The sequence below is a fragment of the Podarcis melisellensis genome (assembly GCF_964234715.1).
Source record: "Podarcis melisellensis genome assembly, chromosome: 7".
Taxonomy (NCBI): Eukaryota; Metazoa; Chordata; class Lepidosauria; order Squamata; family Lacertidae; genus Podarcis; species Podarcis melisellensis.
In genome coordinates this window covers 16,202,688-16,220,212 of record NC_138539.1, presented here as the reverse complement: position 1 = coordinate 16,220,212, position 17,525 = coordinate 16,202,688, and the positions used below count along the sequence as shown (strand labels likewise).

The following is a 17,525-nucleotide window of genomic DNA, read 5'->3' as shown; positions in this document are numbered from 1 at the left end:
GCCTTTCCCAAAGTAGTAAACTGAAAATGAAAATGCATTATTCCCCTTTTAAGGGGAATCCAAATAAATGGCACCACCCAAAACAAATCCTATAATTATATTTCCCCACTTGGATTAGGCAAATTTATGCTATTATTATTATTATTATTATTATTATTATTATTATTATTATTATTATTATAGAAAGGACCTCATCCACCAGCACCCCGTAAAACACTGTATGGCATATCAAAGACACAAAGAAAGAGCATCGCATATGGGCTGCCTCTGTGGAAAGAAAGCAAAGCATTTTTTGCCTTCTGAAGTGCAAAATCCCTGCTGCAAAACCCAGAACCGTTCTCCCCTTCATCTGCAAATAATGAGTTTGATTTGAAGAGGCAGGCTCCAATTTGGCACCTGCAGAAGATATCGGGTGCAATTTCGGATGGCGCACTTTGCAACAGCTAAACATCAAATTCCTCGGCTGCACCTGTAAATCAGGTACTGTTATCAAATGTGGCTGCAGTTATCTGTGGGTGCAAAAAAAATTTGTTTAAAAAAGCCAAAGAGAAGCTGTTCTCTGAGTGGGGGGTGGGAGCTGAGGCCTCCAGGTGCACTTATTGCATCTTTCTGAATGCCTGATTGCCCAGGTAAGGTCATTTGTATTCCAAGTGAGAGGACATCATATGTTATTGAGTTTTGTCAAAATCATAGAATTGTAGAGGTGGAAGGGCCCACCTCTTGGGGACTGTCTAGTCCAGGGTTCAGCAGACTGTCCCTCAGACCTTGCAGGGGGCCGGACTATATTTTGAGAAAAAATAATAATGAATGAATTCCTATGCCCCACAAATAACCCAGAGATGTGTTTTAAATAGAAGGACACATTCTACTCATCTAAAAATACCAGACAGGCCCCATAAATATCCCAGAGATGCATTTTAAATAGAAGGACATATTCTACTCATGTAAAAACACACTGATTCCCGGACCATCCACAGGCAGGATTTAGAAGGCGATTGGGCCAGATCTGGCCCCCAGACCTTAGTTTGCCTACCCATGGACTAGTCCAACCTCCTGCAATGCAGGAATCTTTTGCCTGACAAGGGGTTCGAACCCGTGACCCTAAGATTAAGAGTCTCATACTCTACCAACTGAGCCATCTCAGTCTGCTAAAGAGAGGCTGTAGTGACCTGCTTAGCCTCTTCTCCACGCTTAGCATCAGCACAATAGCATTTGCTTAGACCAGGCATAGTTAAACTCAGCCCTCCAGATGTTTTGGGACTACAATTCCCATCATCCCTGACCAATGGTCCTATTAGCTAGGGATGATGGGAGTTGTAGTCCCAAACACATCTGGAGGGTCAAGTTTGCCTGTGCCTGGCTTAGACCTACATAGCTTCAACAAGGTTGGGGTATCATCTGTCTCCATCTAGCAAAAGCTTGTCTTGATTTATGTGCCCGATTCCACTTTACAGTACTGGAATTCAGGTTTCCTTGGCGCTGAATCTGGGATATTTGGTGCCCCACATTTTTTTTAAAGAGATGGCAGAGAATAATCGTAACACAACCCACATCCACCTTCTTAGAAGTCACAAGCATGTTGCTTTAAATTACATGGAATGGAGATAAACAAATCTATACCCGCACATGGACAGAACACGTTCCAAGCTCCATTTCTGCAGCCAGAGACTATTTGTGTTTACTTTGAAGCCTCCCCTAATTTCCAGTAAGATTTACTGCTTAACAAGCATATTTACGCAGGCTGCAACAAATCCACTTATTAAAGGAGCGTTCCCCTGGTTTGGATAAGATTAGAAGAAATGCAAGATATCCCTGTAAGTTTCTTATCTCCCTAAGTTCTGCAGGACAGGCAAAGCTTTCTCTCACTCACACCAAAGTTTGGAGAAAGCAAATCTCTTTCCTGTTTCTAACCTTTTGCAGCACCCCAGCGCAAGCGAGATCAAATCATTTGTCTCCCCTAAAGCTCCAAGACACAGGGACCGGTTGATGGGGAGAGCAAAACTACAGGCTGGTTTGTAAGCCGAGACAATATTTGTAGACCTCTGCTGTTTAGGATTGCAGCCCAAGAATGAGAGCCGCACGCTTACCTGTGTAAACCCCACAGAACTCAATGCAACTTATTTACAGGTAAACATGAACGGGCTTGCACTGAACATCTGCATGCAACAGACCATCAGGCTCAGCCACCTACCAAAATAAAAAGTCTCCTGATCTAAAATGTGCGCAATATTTCTGAATGACTTTAGATCGTATCTCGAACAAAAGGAAACAAAAAAAAAAGAACGTGGGCCATTGATTTGTGTCCACATTCCAATGACCAACTGCAATTTAATGGGAGGAGCTGGGAGAGGAAACTGAAGACTCATTCTAAGCAGAGCAAGTTATGCAGCCGGCAAGAGGGAAGGTTATCAGCGGCAGACATCAATGCTCAACACATACACATTCCAGAAACTCAAATGGGTTTTTAATTGGGTGCAAGCATACAATGGGAACCTGCATATGATCGCGGTTTATAGTGAACTCTGTGTCAAAAGGCACAAATCCAAGCATATAATTATAACCCGTTACAATTATGTAGGGGAAATAGAAAGAAAAAGATACAATCCAATCTGGAAGCCTGCTCAATTGACATTCTTAACACACTCGATACTTTTGTTTCATAGCCAGCTAATCAACCAAATCAGGGCTAATTCTGTTCCATTCAATTGCACAGAAAGTATGAGACAAACAAGTAAACAAACAGGAAATTTGCTTACGGAAGAGTTTTTAAGCCGTTATGTGTTATTGATACTGTTCAAAAGGACAGAGGGGCGGGGTGAGGGGGAGTAAGAGAGAAAAGGAAACTTGTTTGAACAAGCAAATTCAGCCCTGCATAGATTATTATTAGCTGCCTTACAAGAATGATTTTATCAGTCGCACACGGCAATTCCTCTTATCAGCTTAGAGGGGAAAAGTGGTCTTTGCAACAGACTCGGCCAGAGCAATGGGGTTCAAAGAACAAGATACAAGATTTGGGATGGACTGCTGCAAAATCTCTTTTTAATAGAGATTTTGAGCAGAGGCTGGATGGCCCACTTACGGGGGATGCTGTTGGTAGTGGACTTCCTGCTATCAGAAGAGGACTCAACTAGATTGCCTGAGAGGTCCTTTCAAACTCTAATAATTTCAATGGCACCTGAGGTAGGACTTTTAAAAAAGGTGCATGCTGATATGTCACCTGAGGCTTTTACGGCACTGCAGAAGCTGACACGATCGATCTCATACACACACACACACACACACACACACAGAGGTGTGGCAGGTGTGTGCAAAGTATCATCTTCCTATTAAGAAAGAACATTTATTTGCTTGTTTGTTTATTAGATTTATATACAGCCCTTTATCCAAAGATCCCAGGGCGGTGTACAACATTAAGAACGTATCTTTAAGGAATATTTTTTTAAAAAGTTAACACAAAGCATAATAATGGACAGTTTAATGATGAAATAAGCATTTTGCAAAATAAGCATTTAAAGATGCCCAAACGCCAGGGTGTCACCCAATGTCTCCACCATCTGGAGGCACATGCCTGGGGATCCTTGGATCTTGCCTGTTTTCATACACTAACACCCCATCTGGCAGAATTCTATCCATGGCATTTTATCTGCACAATCAGAACAAATTTCAGGAGTCAAAAAGCCATGTTGAAAAATACCAGCTTTGAGCCTCCTGGCCCCCGAATGACAACTAGACATTCCTTTTTGGAAAATGTACACTGTGGGCGCAGACACACACATTTAGCAGGCCATTGATTAATCATGGCCAAAGGCCTGGGTAAAGAGGATTTACCGTATTTTTCGCTCTATAAGACGCACTTTTTCCCCTCCAAAAATTAAGGGGAAATGTGTCTTATGGAGCAAATGCAGGCTCCATGGCTTCACATTGCTTTCGCTGAAGCCTGGAGAGCGAGAGGGGTTGGTGCGCACCAATCCCTCTTGCTCGCCTGGCTTCACTTCACTGGAAAGGCGCTACGCAGAGAGGGAGAGGTATTTTGTTTTCTTGTTCTCCCCCCTCTAAAACTAGGTGCGTCTTATGGTCGGGTGCGTCCTATAGAGCAAAAAATACGGTATTTATTTTTGCCCGACACCTAAAGGCATGCAATGATGGCGCAACCAAAGAACATGCAACAATTTTTAAAAGTATTACACACTAGTCGCAGATGAAAGGTGCTTCCAAGGATGAGCACTGTCAGTCAGAGCCTAATCTCTAAAGTTCTTCCCAATTTCACAGCAAACTATAGAAGGTGTGGCATTTAGAAGAATTATTGTGACACAGCAGGCCTTCTGCTGCTGCACTCCCTCCACAGCTTCAACAAGTAATAATAATAATAATAATTTATTATTTATACCCCGCCCATCTGGCTGGGCTTCCTCGGCCACTCTGGGCGGCTTCCAAGAAAATATTAAAATACCATAATACATCAATACAACAAGCAAAGAGGGATTGCTACAACAGAAAAATAAGAGCAACTTTGGTCTCTAAAAAGATTGCCTGAACATCAGAGTTATAAACCAAGCGAGATGAAATGAGGGGAGGCGAACAGGAGTCAAGACGTGATATAATTAAATATCCAAAATGCCTGCTCCGTATGTTATCCCTGGTTTGTTTTACAACCATTTTAAAATGCATTTTTGAAGGAGGAAGGAAAGAAAGGGGCATCTTCACCTGTTCAAAATAAATGCATATTTATGCTCAATGTGGTTTTTTTTCCCCCTGAATCATATTATCCACAGCCAGGTAGAGCCTTTTATTGGATAAAGGTCTCTTTGCAAAACAGGAATTTCTTCCCGTGTATTTCTCTGCCTCTCTCTCTCTCTGCGCACGAAACATGTCAAATCTTGCTCGGCCAGCCACGTCCTCTGCCTTGAATTCCTCCATCAAGAGAAGCCTGCTTTCATGACTCTGGAATTCCTACTCACTCTGCTTTAAACCGTAAGGTCTACTGGACATTATGGGAAATGGCAAGGCTTAATAAAGAACAATTTGCTGGCGAACTGAGAAGAGAGAGCAGCACCCAGGAATAGCAGCGACAAAGAGGCACACTGGTATCAGGACCTTACAAAACTATGTTTTACATAGACACAGGCTCCTCCTATGTTCCTATGCAAATTTGCAAGAAGCAACCAAGTTCCTCATCAGATAGAGAGCCATGAAACCCTATACCTAGCACACTCCTCAGTTGGTGCAAAGAAATATTATATGCACAATTTTAGTAGAAATGTGCTCATAGCAGGTTAGGCAGTTTTCCCAGCTATCACAATATTATCTGTTCCAACTGCCAGTAGGATTCCTCAAGTCTTTCCTGTCACCTGAACCTTTTGGCTGGAAGCCAAGGGACTGAACCCAAGACCCTCTCTGCACACAGAGACACACAATACTACAGAGCTGGTGTGTTAAAGTCAACTAACATTCACACTAGGCTGGTTCTAATTGGCACCCCTGTACGCATAGAAAGATGCAAATCTAGCAAAGATGCCCACTGTCAGAAGATGAGGGGTTTGATTTCAACCAATTCCCCCTTTCCCCTGAAATCCACTCACCTCCTATCCCTGCTAGGAATGCGGGTGGTCGGCGGTTTGAATCCCAGTGACGGGGTGAGCTCCCATTGCTTGGTCCCTGCTCCTGTCTACCTAGCAGTTCGAAAGCACGTCAGAATGCAAATACAGTAGATAAATAGGTACCGCTCCAGTGGGAAGTAAAATGGTGTTTCCGTGTGCTGCTCTGGTTCGCCAGAAGCAACTTAGTCATGCTGGCCACATGACCTGGAAGCTGTACGCTGGCTCCCTCGGCCAATAAAGCGAGATGAGCGCCGCAAGCCCAGAGTCAGTCACGACTGGACCTAATGGTCAGGGGTACCTTTACCTTTACCTATCCCTGCTATAGACCCTCAAGTCTCTGGAGCTGATTTGACGGGGCATTAGGAACTGCAGGTGGCAAAAAAAGGGAATTGGAAGAATTGTTTCAACTCCGCTAAATCACAATGCCCTTCTAGGATTGCAAAATACCATCTGGTTCCCCCCTACCCCCAGTTAGCCTGGAAGGATAACTTTTTTTAAAAAAAAAAAAGAGAGATTTTTTTTTTCTTTTCCCTAAGACATTATGCATTCATAGACAGGCAACACATAACTTAAGGTTATGCTCATTAATCCTTGTGATGTGAAGTAATCTACAGCTGATGCAACTGATAGCTCCCACATTGCCACACATAGAAACAGTTACGGGCTATGGACAAAACATACATACACGCAGACAATAAATAGTCTGTTTAGCAATACAGAAAATGCTGCTTTAACTACATAGATAAACATGCAGCTATTAATCACTTATTATTACAGAGACGGCTGCCTACCTACCTGCACTGACAACTCCTTGGGTATTCCTGGTAAAGCTGCTAAGCAGATAATGAACAGAGAAAACCCTCAGGAAGTCAGATTTCAGCTCGCCGTCAAACACCCATCCATTAAGTTAAGTAAATGCTTGATGCTATTTATCTTAAAACAGCGCAGTGGCTCAAAATAGACTTGCCGGCCCAATTCATAAGTGGCAAGGAAGACGCCAGTTCTCTGCAGCTGAATCCCATGCAACATCTGAGTCAAAGGGTACCTGGACGCAAGTGTTGCTCCACCCTCAACGTGCAAGCGAATGACCCTGGTGCAAGGAATTCCCACGTGAGAACAATTCAGCCTAAACATTAGCAACACTCTTCTGCCATCAGTCTGGTCTCAGGAACACTGGGTCCTTTTAAATTTGCTCTGCCTCACCTGCAGAAAACTCCTGGGTCACTATTATAATCAGTAATTGCTCTAGGGATGCCAACAGAATGTTAGCAAAAAGGGGAAGATTTTTGCATTTACACATTAACACCGCATGACCTCAACCTAAAGGACAGTACCAACATCACTTTCCTTCCACAATTAAAGACCTTTTGAGCTCTCCATCTGCAAGCTCTAAACCTGCCACCTTGGAAACAGCACAATTTTCTCCCGATGAAGGCAAAGCCAAAACCTTTTGCTATAAGAATTAAAGATTTCTGTTTTGCTACTCACTGTTATGAATATATGGTTTTAGTGATTAACCGCATCGAACTAGGATCCAGAACAAAGTGTTGTTTGATGCTTTCATCATTGCGTCTTATAACATAATATATCTAATAAACATTATATTATAATATTTAGTCAGCCAAAGCAGCTGCACCCATTGATTTCAGCTGCCATGCCGAAGAACTGACGACCCTTCATTGCTTTTTGATTTGCCGATTAAAAACCTGACACCTCAATTACTCCTGTTTTCTGACATTTTGCCATTCGAAAGAGGATCCTCGTCGCCAAACCATTTCCTCGCCAGCAATCACTTCCACTCAGTGGGGGCATCCAAGAATAAACAAGGCAACTATGGGGTGCAGCGCTCATCAGGCTGAGGAAGCCGGTGTTTGTCCACAGACAGCCTTCCGGGTCATGAGGCCAGCAGAACTAAACCGCATCTGGCGCAACTGGACACCGTGACGGAAACCAGAGCGCATAGAAACGCCTTTTATCTTCCCGCCACAGCAGGGCCCATTTATCTCCTTGCGCTGGTGTGCTTTCAAACTGCTAGGTTGGCAGAAGCTGGGACAGAGCAACGGGAACTCACCACCATCGCGAGATGAGTGTCACACCCCATAGTCGCCTTTGGCTGGACTTAACCGTCCAGGGGTGCTTTATCTTTTTTATATTATCAAGAATAAGCATTTTTGAGTTTTGCAGAATCAGTTCCACAGGTGCCATGAGAAGTTGCATGTTCACACAATCGTGAAATACCTAGTGTATAGGAGAAAGAAGACATGCACCACTAATATGCCCACATACAGAGTAATACACACTCTTTCTCTTTTAAACAGAGTTGACAGTCCACCTTGCAGCTTCATGGACCATTGGCATAGGAAATTGGGCTCAGTGGACATGTGCCAAGGACTCTACATCTTCCAGACCCAATTCCTTCCCCTCCCAGTTCAAAAAGCAGCAGACCACTTGCTTCTCTTCAGCCTAAAATAAAAATAAAAAAGCAAGACGCAACACCTAGGCCCATATTACAAAGCACACTACCCAAGCATTTATATGATTCAGAATTAATGGCACTAAAAACAAACCTAAAGAAGTGATACAGAGGCATATGTATTAACATAATGTATATTAGATACATACGCACAGAGAGTGCAAGTCGCTCCTTAAATCCCGTTTGCGAGTATTCTAATCAAGATAATGCAATTCATTTTAGTCGGCATCAGCTTTATCTGCTGAGATGCATAACTTTGATGAAAATTAATTAGTTCAGTGCTGCAGATGGATTTCTTAATAGAACTTGGGAAGACTGAGCCAAAACATGTCAAACACTCACTAAGCATATTGCAAAAATGTTGGGGACTTATTAGGACAGATTTGGGGGTGGCGGAAGAGACATGGGGGAAAAGTGGGGTGCTGGACAGTTCTCTGGGCAGAATTTAACAGCCATCAACATTTACACTTAGGTTTTTCCTCCAATTTGCTAATCAAACAGATTTTGCAAAAGATTATAATTTATAGCCTGATCCTTTCCAGGTTTATTAAAAACAAACAAAAAACAATTACCTGCACGGAGTCCAATTTCAGTGGGGTTTAACCCCAAGGAGACACAATCAAGATTGCAGACTTAGGGTACAAGTCTACTCCCATTTAACCGGGAAGAAGGCCTATGGAATGTAATGGGCATTTCCTTCTGAGTAAACCAGGTGCAGAGGATTGTGCATTGAAGTCACAATACTGCGCACACCTACCTGAGAGTTAAGAAACATTTAATTTCAGGGGGCTTGCGTCAGAGTAGACATGCCCAGGATTGCAATCTCACTCTGCTAACACAACACAATAGCCCTTTTTTAAGAAGGGAAAAGGAGAAGTGAATCTAATTGTGAAGTTTACACTTGCTTTCCCTTGTTCAGCCACTCAGTGTCTGCCTTGCCAGGATCAATATTGCCAGGCCAACAGGTCACCTGCAGAGTACCTGCAGTCCTGTCCATCACAGAAAACGAGGAAAGGTAAATTCCTCTGCAAATTCAATATCAAACACGAGGTGAAACTAGGAGGCACAGGAACAGTGGCCTCACCCAACTGCTTTGAGGCCAGGTAGCCCATTCTTCAGTTGGAGAATGGTGCATCTTCAACAGCACAAGCCAAAAGGAACTAAGAATTGCTGGACTGGAAGCCCAAATCACTTAGCACTCTACTCACAACAGCAAGATTTGTGTGGAATCTTAGGGCAGATGTAATGGCTCTCCTGCTGAATAGCTCAGTTGGTAAGGGCAAGAGACTCTTAATCTCAGGGCTCTGGGTTTGAGCCCCACATGGGGCAAAATATTCCTGCATAGCAGTGATGACCCTCAAAAATCCAAGCTCCGCAATTCTACGATCTCTGGCCCCTGGTATACATTGCCTCTGCCCACAGAGGTTCCACGCAGCTGTTTGCAAGCCCTAAGAAACCAGCCATGAAGAGGCTAATGCACCAGGAATTTATGCTTATGTGCTCTTTCCAAAAAGCTCTCAACATTTAGATCAAGGGATAGGAGGACAGATGTTTCTGGACTCCGAATCCTAACACCCCCAGGCGACATGGCCAATGGCCTTGGGAGTTCTGGTCCAAGAACATCTGTAGGGTCAGAGGCTCCTATTCTCCTGCCAAAATCGAAGGCAAGGCTAGGATTTTTTGAGGCAGTTTCGGGAAACTCTTTGGAACTGTCACATTCTCTCTCGGAAGCAAGCCGCCTCTTTCTCCCCCTCAAGGTAAAGAGAGTTAACAGAGGACAATCTCCTACAACTATCACATGTATGAGAATAGATATAATGCGCTTATAAAGAGATACCGCCAGGATTCTGAAAGTCATGCTTCCCCCAGGATGTGGCCTTGTCAGATTTCATAAACTATATGTGCAGAGCCAAGCATGGACGCGACTTGAATAGTGGGGGGAGCGAGAGACAGGGAAGAGACAGGGTTCTGCACAGTAATGGCAAAATTCGATAAATCCACACTGAATCTGTGCCTTGGAGTGATTTCTTGGGGTGCCAACAGATGCTCACACAGGTGCCGCCTCTCCAAAGTAAACGTTATTTATGGCATTTTGCAAAAGTAATCACAGCCACCTTTTCTAAAAGACCGTGAGTCAACATCCCTAGGCTGCCTTTAAAAAAAGCCACAGAGGACCCTGCTCTACCTCAGACAAAGCTGGGCATTTTTTGGTGCCTAAAATGAGGAAATGGAACCCTTGCATCTTCTCCCAGGGGGAAATGACAGCACAAAGTCCTGCACTGACCTTCCCGGTTGCTGGGACTTGTGGCATCCCTTAGTCAAGGGACCGAGACCTCCAAGAGCCAACCCTTTTAAGCAGAGTGTGCTTTTAAACATAAATGAACCAAGGGGAGCTTAACACCATACCCAAACAGGTAGACTTAAAGGAATGGAAGTGTTAGACTAAGCTCAGCTGGCAACATCAGAGTGGTAGATCATATTCCAAACAAAGAAATTCCTGAAAGCCTACAGGCATTTAAACCTCATTCTCTCCATCGCTCACCTCCTTCAAGAGACCCATTTACTTGTGCCTGCACACTCACCCAAATATGCAAGGAAGAAGATCTTGAGTTATGCGCACAAATATGCGGGCATCACCAGGATGATATTCCCATGACCTCTAAATGCACATTATGCACACAGCCAACAGAACTGGCCCTCGTGGAGGAATCAGGTGCACTGCCAGTACAGATGTTCCTTATTTGGCTGCTCTTGCAGGAGCCAGTAATGTTCATTCTTCTAGTCCTAATCAAGCTTTCAAACTTTTCCATTTATGACTTACAAATTGACAACGGTTGCAGTCTTCCAACTTGTATCACTGATTCTACGAGTCTCCCTAACCATCCCTGACACAACCTGATTTTGGACCAACGTCTAAATAAAAGGAGTATGCCTCCACATTTGTTTCTCACATGGAAATCAAGCTGCTTTTACTTAGGGATCTCAGCTCTGCAAGCACAAACGTGGTCAGCATTTAAAGTTAACTAATGAGTTTCGAACAGGCTCATTATCACTACAACCCTACAGTGGCCATTTCTGCAAAGCTGTTGTCTTAACAGCATCTACATGCAAAAAGTTACACTCACAACTTGCAAGTTATACTGGAGAAGAGAGACACTAGGAATAGGAGATTGGATGCAGAAGTAGCTCAGTTTACACCTGCTATTATTGACGCACCTGGGTAAGTGTATGAACTGCAATGGGTCTCTTTTTAGGTCTGGAGAAAGGGTTCTGTACAACTCAAAAGCTTGTAAATCTACTCTACTACTTGTTGAACCAAGGCACCAGCCACATTACTTTGCAATTTATATTTCTTATCTAGATTGGTATTCATCCCATGGAGTTAAACGTATCAAAAGTAGGAGGGGGGGAAAGACATGGAACAGAAAAACCACAGGAAACGAACCACAGGAAGCATTTACACCGCTGGAAACAGCTGTCAACATGGAAATATGCAAAAGGTTTTGGAGCTGGACACACCTCAACGTTCCCTGGTTTCACAGCTGTTTTGTGCAAGAAAAATAAAGGTGAAGGCTGAGCATCCATCCAGCACATAAATTAACCGAATCAGTTCTGCAGCTGCATAACAAACTCATAGCCATCTAAATAAATGTTCACACCCGCGCGTTTTAGCAAGTCATCAGATTTCTCTGAACTTTGTTCTAGGCATTATCCATCAAGGTTAAAAAGAAAATCGACACCACGCAGAAAGAAGCCTTTTGTGCGAGCAGAACTATAAGGGAGCTAAGCTACAATGAACTTTGTTCAATTTCTACCCAGGATGGGTCACAGCTGACTAGGACACTACAGGTCACTCCACCTTCAGCTGCAGCTGAACCAAGGAAGCTTACAAGACGAAGCTGTGACCTGGCACACTTCTACCTCAGGAGGAAGCCCCAAGAAATCAGGAAGATGCCCCTTGAACACTTCTTGTACATTCAGAAGCCAACCCCGGAGAATTCAGCAATATGTACGATGATGCAATCTTATGCATGCTTACTCTGCAATAAAACCAACGTGTTTTTTTAGCGGGGCTAAAAGCGCACACAGGATCACAATCTCCCAAGTGTGCATAGGCTTTCATCCTGATTTCCAGTGGGGGTGCAATTCTCAGGTCATTTAAATGCCTCCACCCAACTCAAGGGGGGGCAAATAAACCTGGTAGGCCCACACCTCCTATTTCATACTTTAAAAGACTTCCATTTATCCTGCTTGTAGTTTTTAACTTGTTTCCAATCGGGGAAATTCTGTAGAAGAAGCAGGCCCGAACAGTGGCACTTTACAGGGGTTTGCAGAGAGCCATTAAGCTGCCACCTTTTAACGCACAGAGAAGAAGAGAGACAGCAAGAGCGGCCACTTACTTTTCATATTCCGCGTTGTCCCTATCGCACCGTGAGTCCTTGTGCTTCTGCCAGTCTTTGCCGTGCTTGCAGGTGGTCAAGAGGACAACATCCTCCCCGTTATGGACATGATATAAGGCATTCCTGGTGTCGGACCCTATCCCAGTCAGGTACCTTTTCCCCTTGAACACCAACATGTACTTCCTGAGAGGAGGGATGGTGTTAAACCTCAGGAAGCCCTTCTCCCCTCCTGTCCTCGGGTGATCCTTAGAAAAGAGCGGGATAGAGACGTCAAACTTCGGGCGGAAGTTTTCCGTGCTGATACTGGCTTTGGCTAGCATGGCCTGGCCAATGTCGAAGCCCACGTCCTCGGTGTAGTCGGGCCACGTGCCGGAATATAAATTAAAAACTAAGTGGTTCCTACCATTGTTCCACAAGTGGAGGTTCTGGACCTTGGACCTCAGGTTGTGCACGTACTGGGGGGACAGCTGGTCCCTGTCTAAGGTATCCAGGCTGAGGACGAACAGGCAAGCTTGGCTGGGGTCGGAAGTATAAAACCGGGAGCCTTCGATGGCGGCGAGGATGTTTTGGTAACTCTCGGCAATCTTCTCCCCTTTCTGCTGAGGGTAGACGTACACCTTGAAGCCGTTCTTTTTGCAGATGGTGAAGTCGAAGCAGGACTCCATGCGGCACTTCTTGCCCTTGTAGACGCTGGCGTTGGCGTCGCGCTTCTGCCGCGGGGAAGTGTGCATGTTGTACTCCTCGTTCTCCAGCTGCTCCCAAGGGACGAAGGGGCGCAGGGCGTCCGGGAATCGGGGCCAGTAGTGCTCGGGGCCGCCGCTGTGCTGCAAGCCATTCCTGCTACTGTGAGCCTCCCGTCTGCTCTGGCTCCTAGATGCTCTGAACTGCAAGCCTCCCAAGTAGAACAGCAGGACGACGAAAGTGCCAGCGGAGAGCAGGATGAAGTAGCGTTTTTTGGCCTGCATGTGTCCTATCTGGGTCGAGAGGATTGTAAATAAACACAAAGATCGCCCAAGTTTGCCAGTCGACACTTTCAGCTTGAGTCCGCCATCTTCCCGCCTGCAAAGACTTTAAACTCTCTTCTCCCACCTCCTCTTTATTCCTTTCCCAAAGCCTCGGACTGATGCAGCGCATGTGGGCGATTTCTTTAACTTTCTCCCCTCCGGTCTTTCATCTTTGGCTCGCACAATAGAGATTGGGGAGGGAGGGGGGGAAGGGAGAGAGAGAGAGATAAGGGAAAGGGAGAGAGAAGGGGGAAGACAGAGAGGAGAAGAAGGAGAAGGAGAGAGGGACTGAGAGAAGCAGGGGCAGGCAGAGAATAATCACGCCCAGCCCGGCTTTGGAGGGGAGGAAAGGAGGGAGCGTGGGGCTAGGAATTCTCTTGCAAGGAGGAGAGAGGGAGAAGGCACCCGCTCCGGGAAAATGAAACCACCCAGCCCAGGTCCCCCGTTTTCGCCTTCAAATCGGCTGTTACAAGATTGAGAAATTTGTCCCGCCCTCTCGTTCTCTCTTCCTCTCTCTCTCACACACACATAGGGAGCCGGTGCTTGCGGATGATCAAGGTGCACGAGCCGCAGCAGCAACTTCAACTCACACACACAACATTCCTCGGATGTCTTTTCCTAACACACAAAATAGGAAGGGGAGCGCTGGGGGAGGGGATTGGAGGAGAGAGAGAGAGAGAGAGGTGAGAGACAGACGGACGGACACACACAAACACACCCCGAGCCGCCCGGCTTTCTCCGAGCAAGTCGGTATATCACCAGCAGCCTGTGCAAGCAGCCGGCTCCGGTTCGCGGCGTAGCACCCTCCGAGGCTCACATCTTCCAGCCCGAGCGCCGTAACCTGACGAATCCCTGCATTTCTCTCGCCGTCTTTCCTTGCAGCGGCTCCGCGGGGAGGAGGAGAAGGGAGGAGAGGGAAGTCTCTCTTCCAGGCTGCTCTGCGATCTCCCCCAACCAGAGAAAAGACCCGCCGCCGCCTCTTCTTCTGCTGCTGCTGCTGTTTCTTCTTCTTCTCCTCCTTCTCCTCCTCCTTCCTTTGCCTTCGCGGCCGCCTCCTCCTCCTCCTCCTCCTCCTAGCCCCCGCCCCTCTCAACCATTCATTTCAGCGAGCGGCGATGGCACAGGAGCGCGCGCCCCCCCTCCGGGAGGGAAAGGGGCTGGCTGGCTGGCTGGCTGGGAGGGAGGGAGGCTGACCGCCGCCTCCCCCGCCTCTCCGAACGTTGCCGACCGCGGAGTTCCGACCGTCGAACGTTACCCGGTTCTGAATGTTACACTTGCAACATTCCATTCCCCGACACCACGGCGCTGACCTCATCCATCCACGCAGCCCGCTCGCCGATTGGCTGGGCGTCACGTCCGGAGGGGGAGGTGCTTCCGCTGCACCCATTCATAACCCCCCTCGAGCCGGAGGATACAGCTTTGCGGTAGATCCAATGGCCGTGGAAGCTTCTCTTCCTCCTTCCCCACCCCCCATCCCCCTCCCTTCTAAACCCACCCCTCTCGGAAGGTGCGTGCCCGGTGGCTTCCTTGCTTGGTGGGTGCGTGGGGTGATTTGCTCGAGGGGTGCATACCGGCTGCAAGAGGAAACGGCCTGCCCTCTAGCCTCCCCTCCTGCAATCCTGCAATCAGAAAAAGACACTGATTTAAAGGGAGGACCCTAAGCGTGGATGGAGGGGGGATATGCACGCACACCCACCCAAGTCTGTGGGAATTCGGCACCCACATCCACACCCCCCCCAAAAAAAACCTCCACCCCGGCCCCAGTGCAGGCAGCGACAAGAACCGGTTGCCTAGGGCACCGCCAACGTGTTTAGCGATTGTTGAGGGTGGGAGTGCCCGGGAAGAGGGAAAGACGCGCTCCGGTTCGCCTTCGGGGCAGCGGAGATCCCAGCCGAGTCAGCAAGAGGAGGGGGAGGGAGAAGGGCGTAGCAGCTGGAAACAATTGCTGCGAGACGGCGGCGCTCCGGGGATGAGTTGCTGGCCCGCGTTTCCTTGCAGGTCGTGTCTCGTAGGGCCGCGCCGAAGCCTGCCATCAAACCCTCGGCGGCGCTTGCTCCACAGCAAAAGCGTGCACGGAACCGTTAAGTCAGCACCGGCAGCCCGATGCTACCTGTGTACAGCCACGGTGCAAGCCCGCTAAACGGGTCTACTCGGGAGTAAGCCCCCGTGTGCTCAGAGGGACTTGCTTCTTCCCAGCGAGGCGAGCGGTTGCCGCTGAAATCGCGCTGGGTGGCCAATGTGGTTTGCTCTCGGATTAAGCAGAAGGCCCAGGTAGCAATTTTAAGGGTAGCGATTTAGGAGTCGGACGCACACTGAGTTCGGAGGTTTTACTTCTGAGTAAGCATGCACAAGTTGGGGCTGCCGGAGCACTTTCGGGGGACGGGGGTTAGTAAATCCCGCTTGCCCTCGTCTTTAAACTCCCTGCCACCAAATATTTCAGTAGCACTGGTGCTTATTTAAAGAGACACCTCTTTCTCCCTCCTCCCCAAAACGCAATCGGGCTATCCAATCTGGGTTTCTTTTGGAAAGATCAAGTAGCGAATCAACTGCAGTTAAAATAAGGGAGTCAGATCTGTCGAACCCAAGCGAACCTCTTCATGGCGGGACGAGATAAAAAAAAAAGGAAAAACTGGCTTTTGGAGGAGATTGAGGAAAAAGGAGCAAGTTCGCTCCTCGTTTCTTCGATAGGGAGACAAGTTTATACGTGCGCCCTCTACCGCGCGGACTCCCGTATCAGCATATGGTACATCCCAGCAAAGCTTGCGTAGCCTTTTGGCAAATTGAGCTGCGAGGCAGTTTTGTCAAGCTATTGTGGGCTGGAGGCACAAATTCGCCCGCGAGTATCAAATGAGCTCCGTCTAGGAAGTTCTAGAGACTTGCCAGAACTGCAAAGCAAAAGTGTAGACCCCGAAGGAACTGCCGTTGAATTCAGTTGGATTTGCTCCCAAGTGAATGAAATTTTAATGGACAGAAAGTTCAAACTGAGACAAAAATGGATACAATTCTGATGCATCAGGATAGGCGGACGGATACTACATAGATATATAAGCTGTCAGTACCCTCCAAAGGTGACTTCTGTACAATCACAGAACACAAACTTTTTAATAATAATAATTAATAATACATAGTGTGTGCAACATAAACCATAAAACCAGCTATACATGCTCAGAACTGACTCACACCAGTGTAATAAAATCAATTTAGAAGCACCTCAACCTTTTACAAGACCACCAGCCAGAAAGCTTCTGGAATTCAATATTGTGATCTCCATCCAACAGGTTAGAAGGCTTTCAAATAAGGATCACACCAGCCTTGCAAACAAGCCAACAAAAGTTACTAGTCTGAAATACTAGTTTTAGTTCAGTCCCACCGTTGGCCCAATTGAATCCCAGAGGGGTTTACACACTCCAAGAAGCACAATACTTTGTAAAATACAGCAATAATTGTACTAGGCTGTATTTGGCAGAGATGGGAGACAGCTGCATTTGAAGACCATACTTTCAGTGTTCAATGGAGTTAGCACATCACATGGCATCTTGGCATGTGGCAAAATTCATTCCTTCATACCAACCTTCTTCTGCTGTGAGGTCAGCTTCTTAGTCTCCTCCAGATCCCACTGCTAACTTAGTTACTATCTGCTTAACCTAAGGAGAGGATCTTCTCAGTGGTGGCCCCACGTTTATGGAACAGAATTCCTTCCCCAAAGACACCTGCCTGGCACCTGTGTTGCTATCATTTTGGTACCATGTAAATACATTTTTTGTCCTCCCAGGGTTTCTCAGTTTTTGAGTTTTAATCTTCTGGTCTTCACTACGATTGTGTTTGACTCTGTATTGACTTTCTTGCTGTTTTATTTGGGAAGAAACTGCCCTGCAGTCTGCCTGGGGGGGAAAGTGCATTTTACAAATATATATAAAACAAGTCTAGTACAAACAGGCAGACAAGTAGAAGCCTGGGCAGATTATATCCAAAGGCTCGCTTGGCTTAGTTTAACAGACCAATACATGTCTTACACGGAGTCCTATGTCGAAACGCAATTACCGGTAATATT

At 46.4% G+C, this 17,525-nt stretch overlaps 1 protein-coding gene across 1 annotated transcript in view; it reads right to left on the bottom strand.

Annotated features, from left to right (window-relative positions):
- Positions 1-14,763, bottom strand: part of EXT1 (exostosin glycosyltransferase 1) — a 258,791-nt gene extending 244,028 nt beyond the window's left edge. Inside the window, exon 1 of the mRNA XM_081918797.1 lies at positions 12,471-14,763. Within this exon, the coding sequence (XP_081774923.1) occupies positions 12,471-13,435 (965 nt within the window). The 5' untranslated portion in view covers positions 13,436-14,763. The remainder of the gene's footprint in view (positions 1-12,470) is intronic.
- Positions 14,764-17,525: the final 2,762 nt, after the last annotated feature.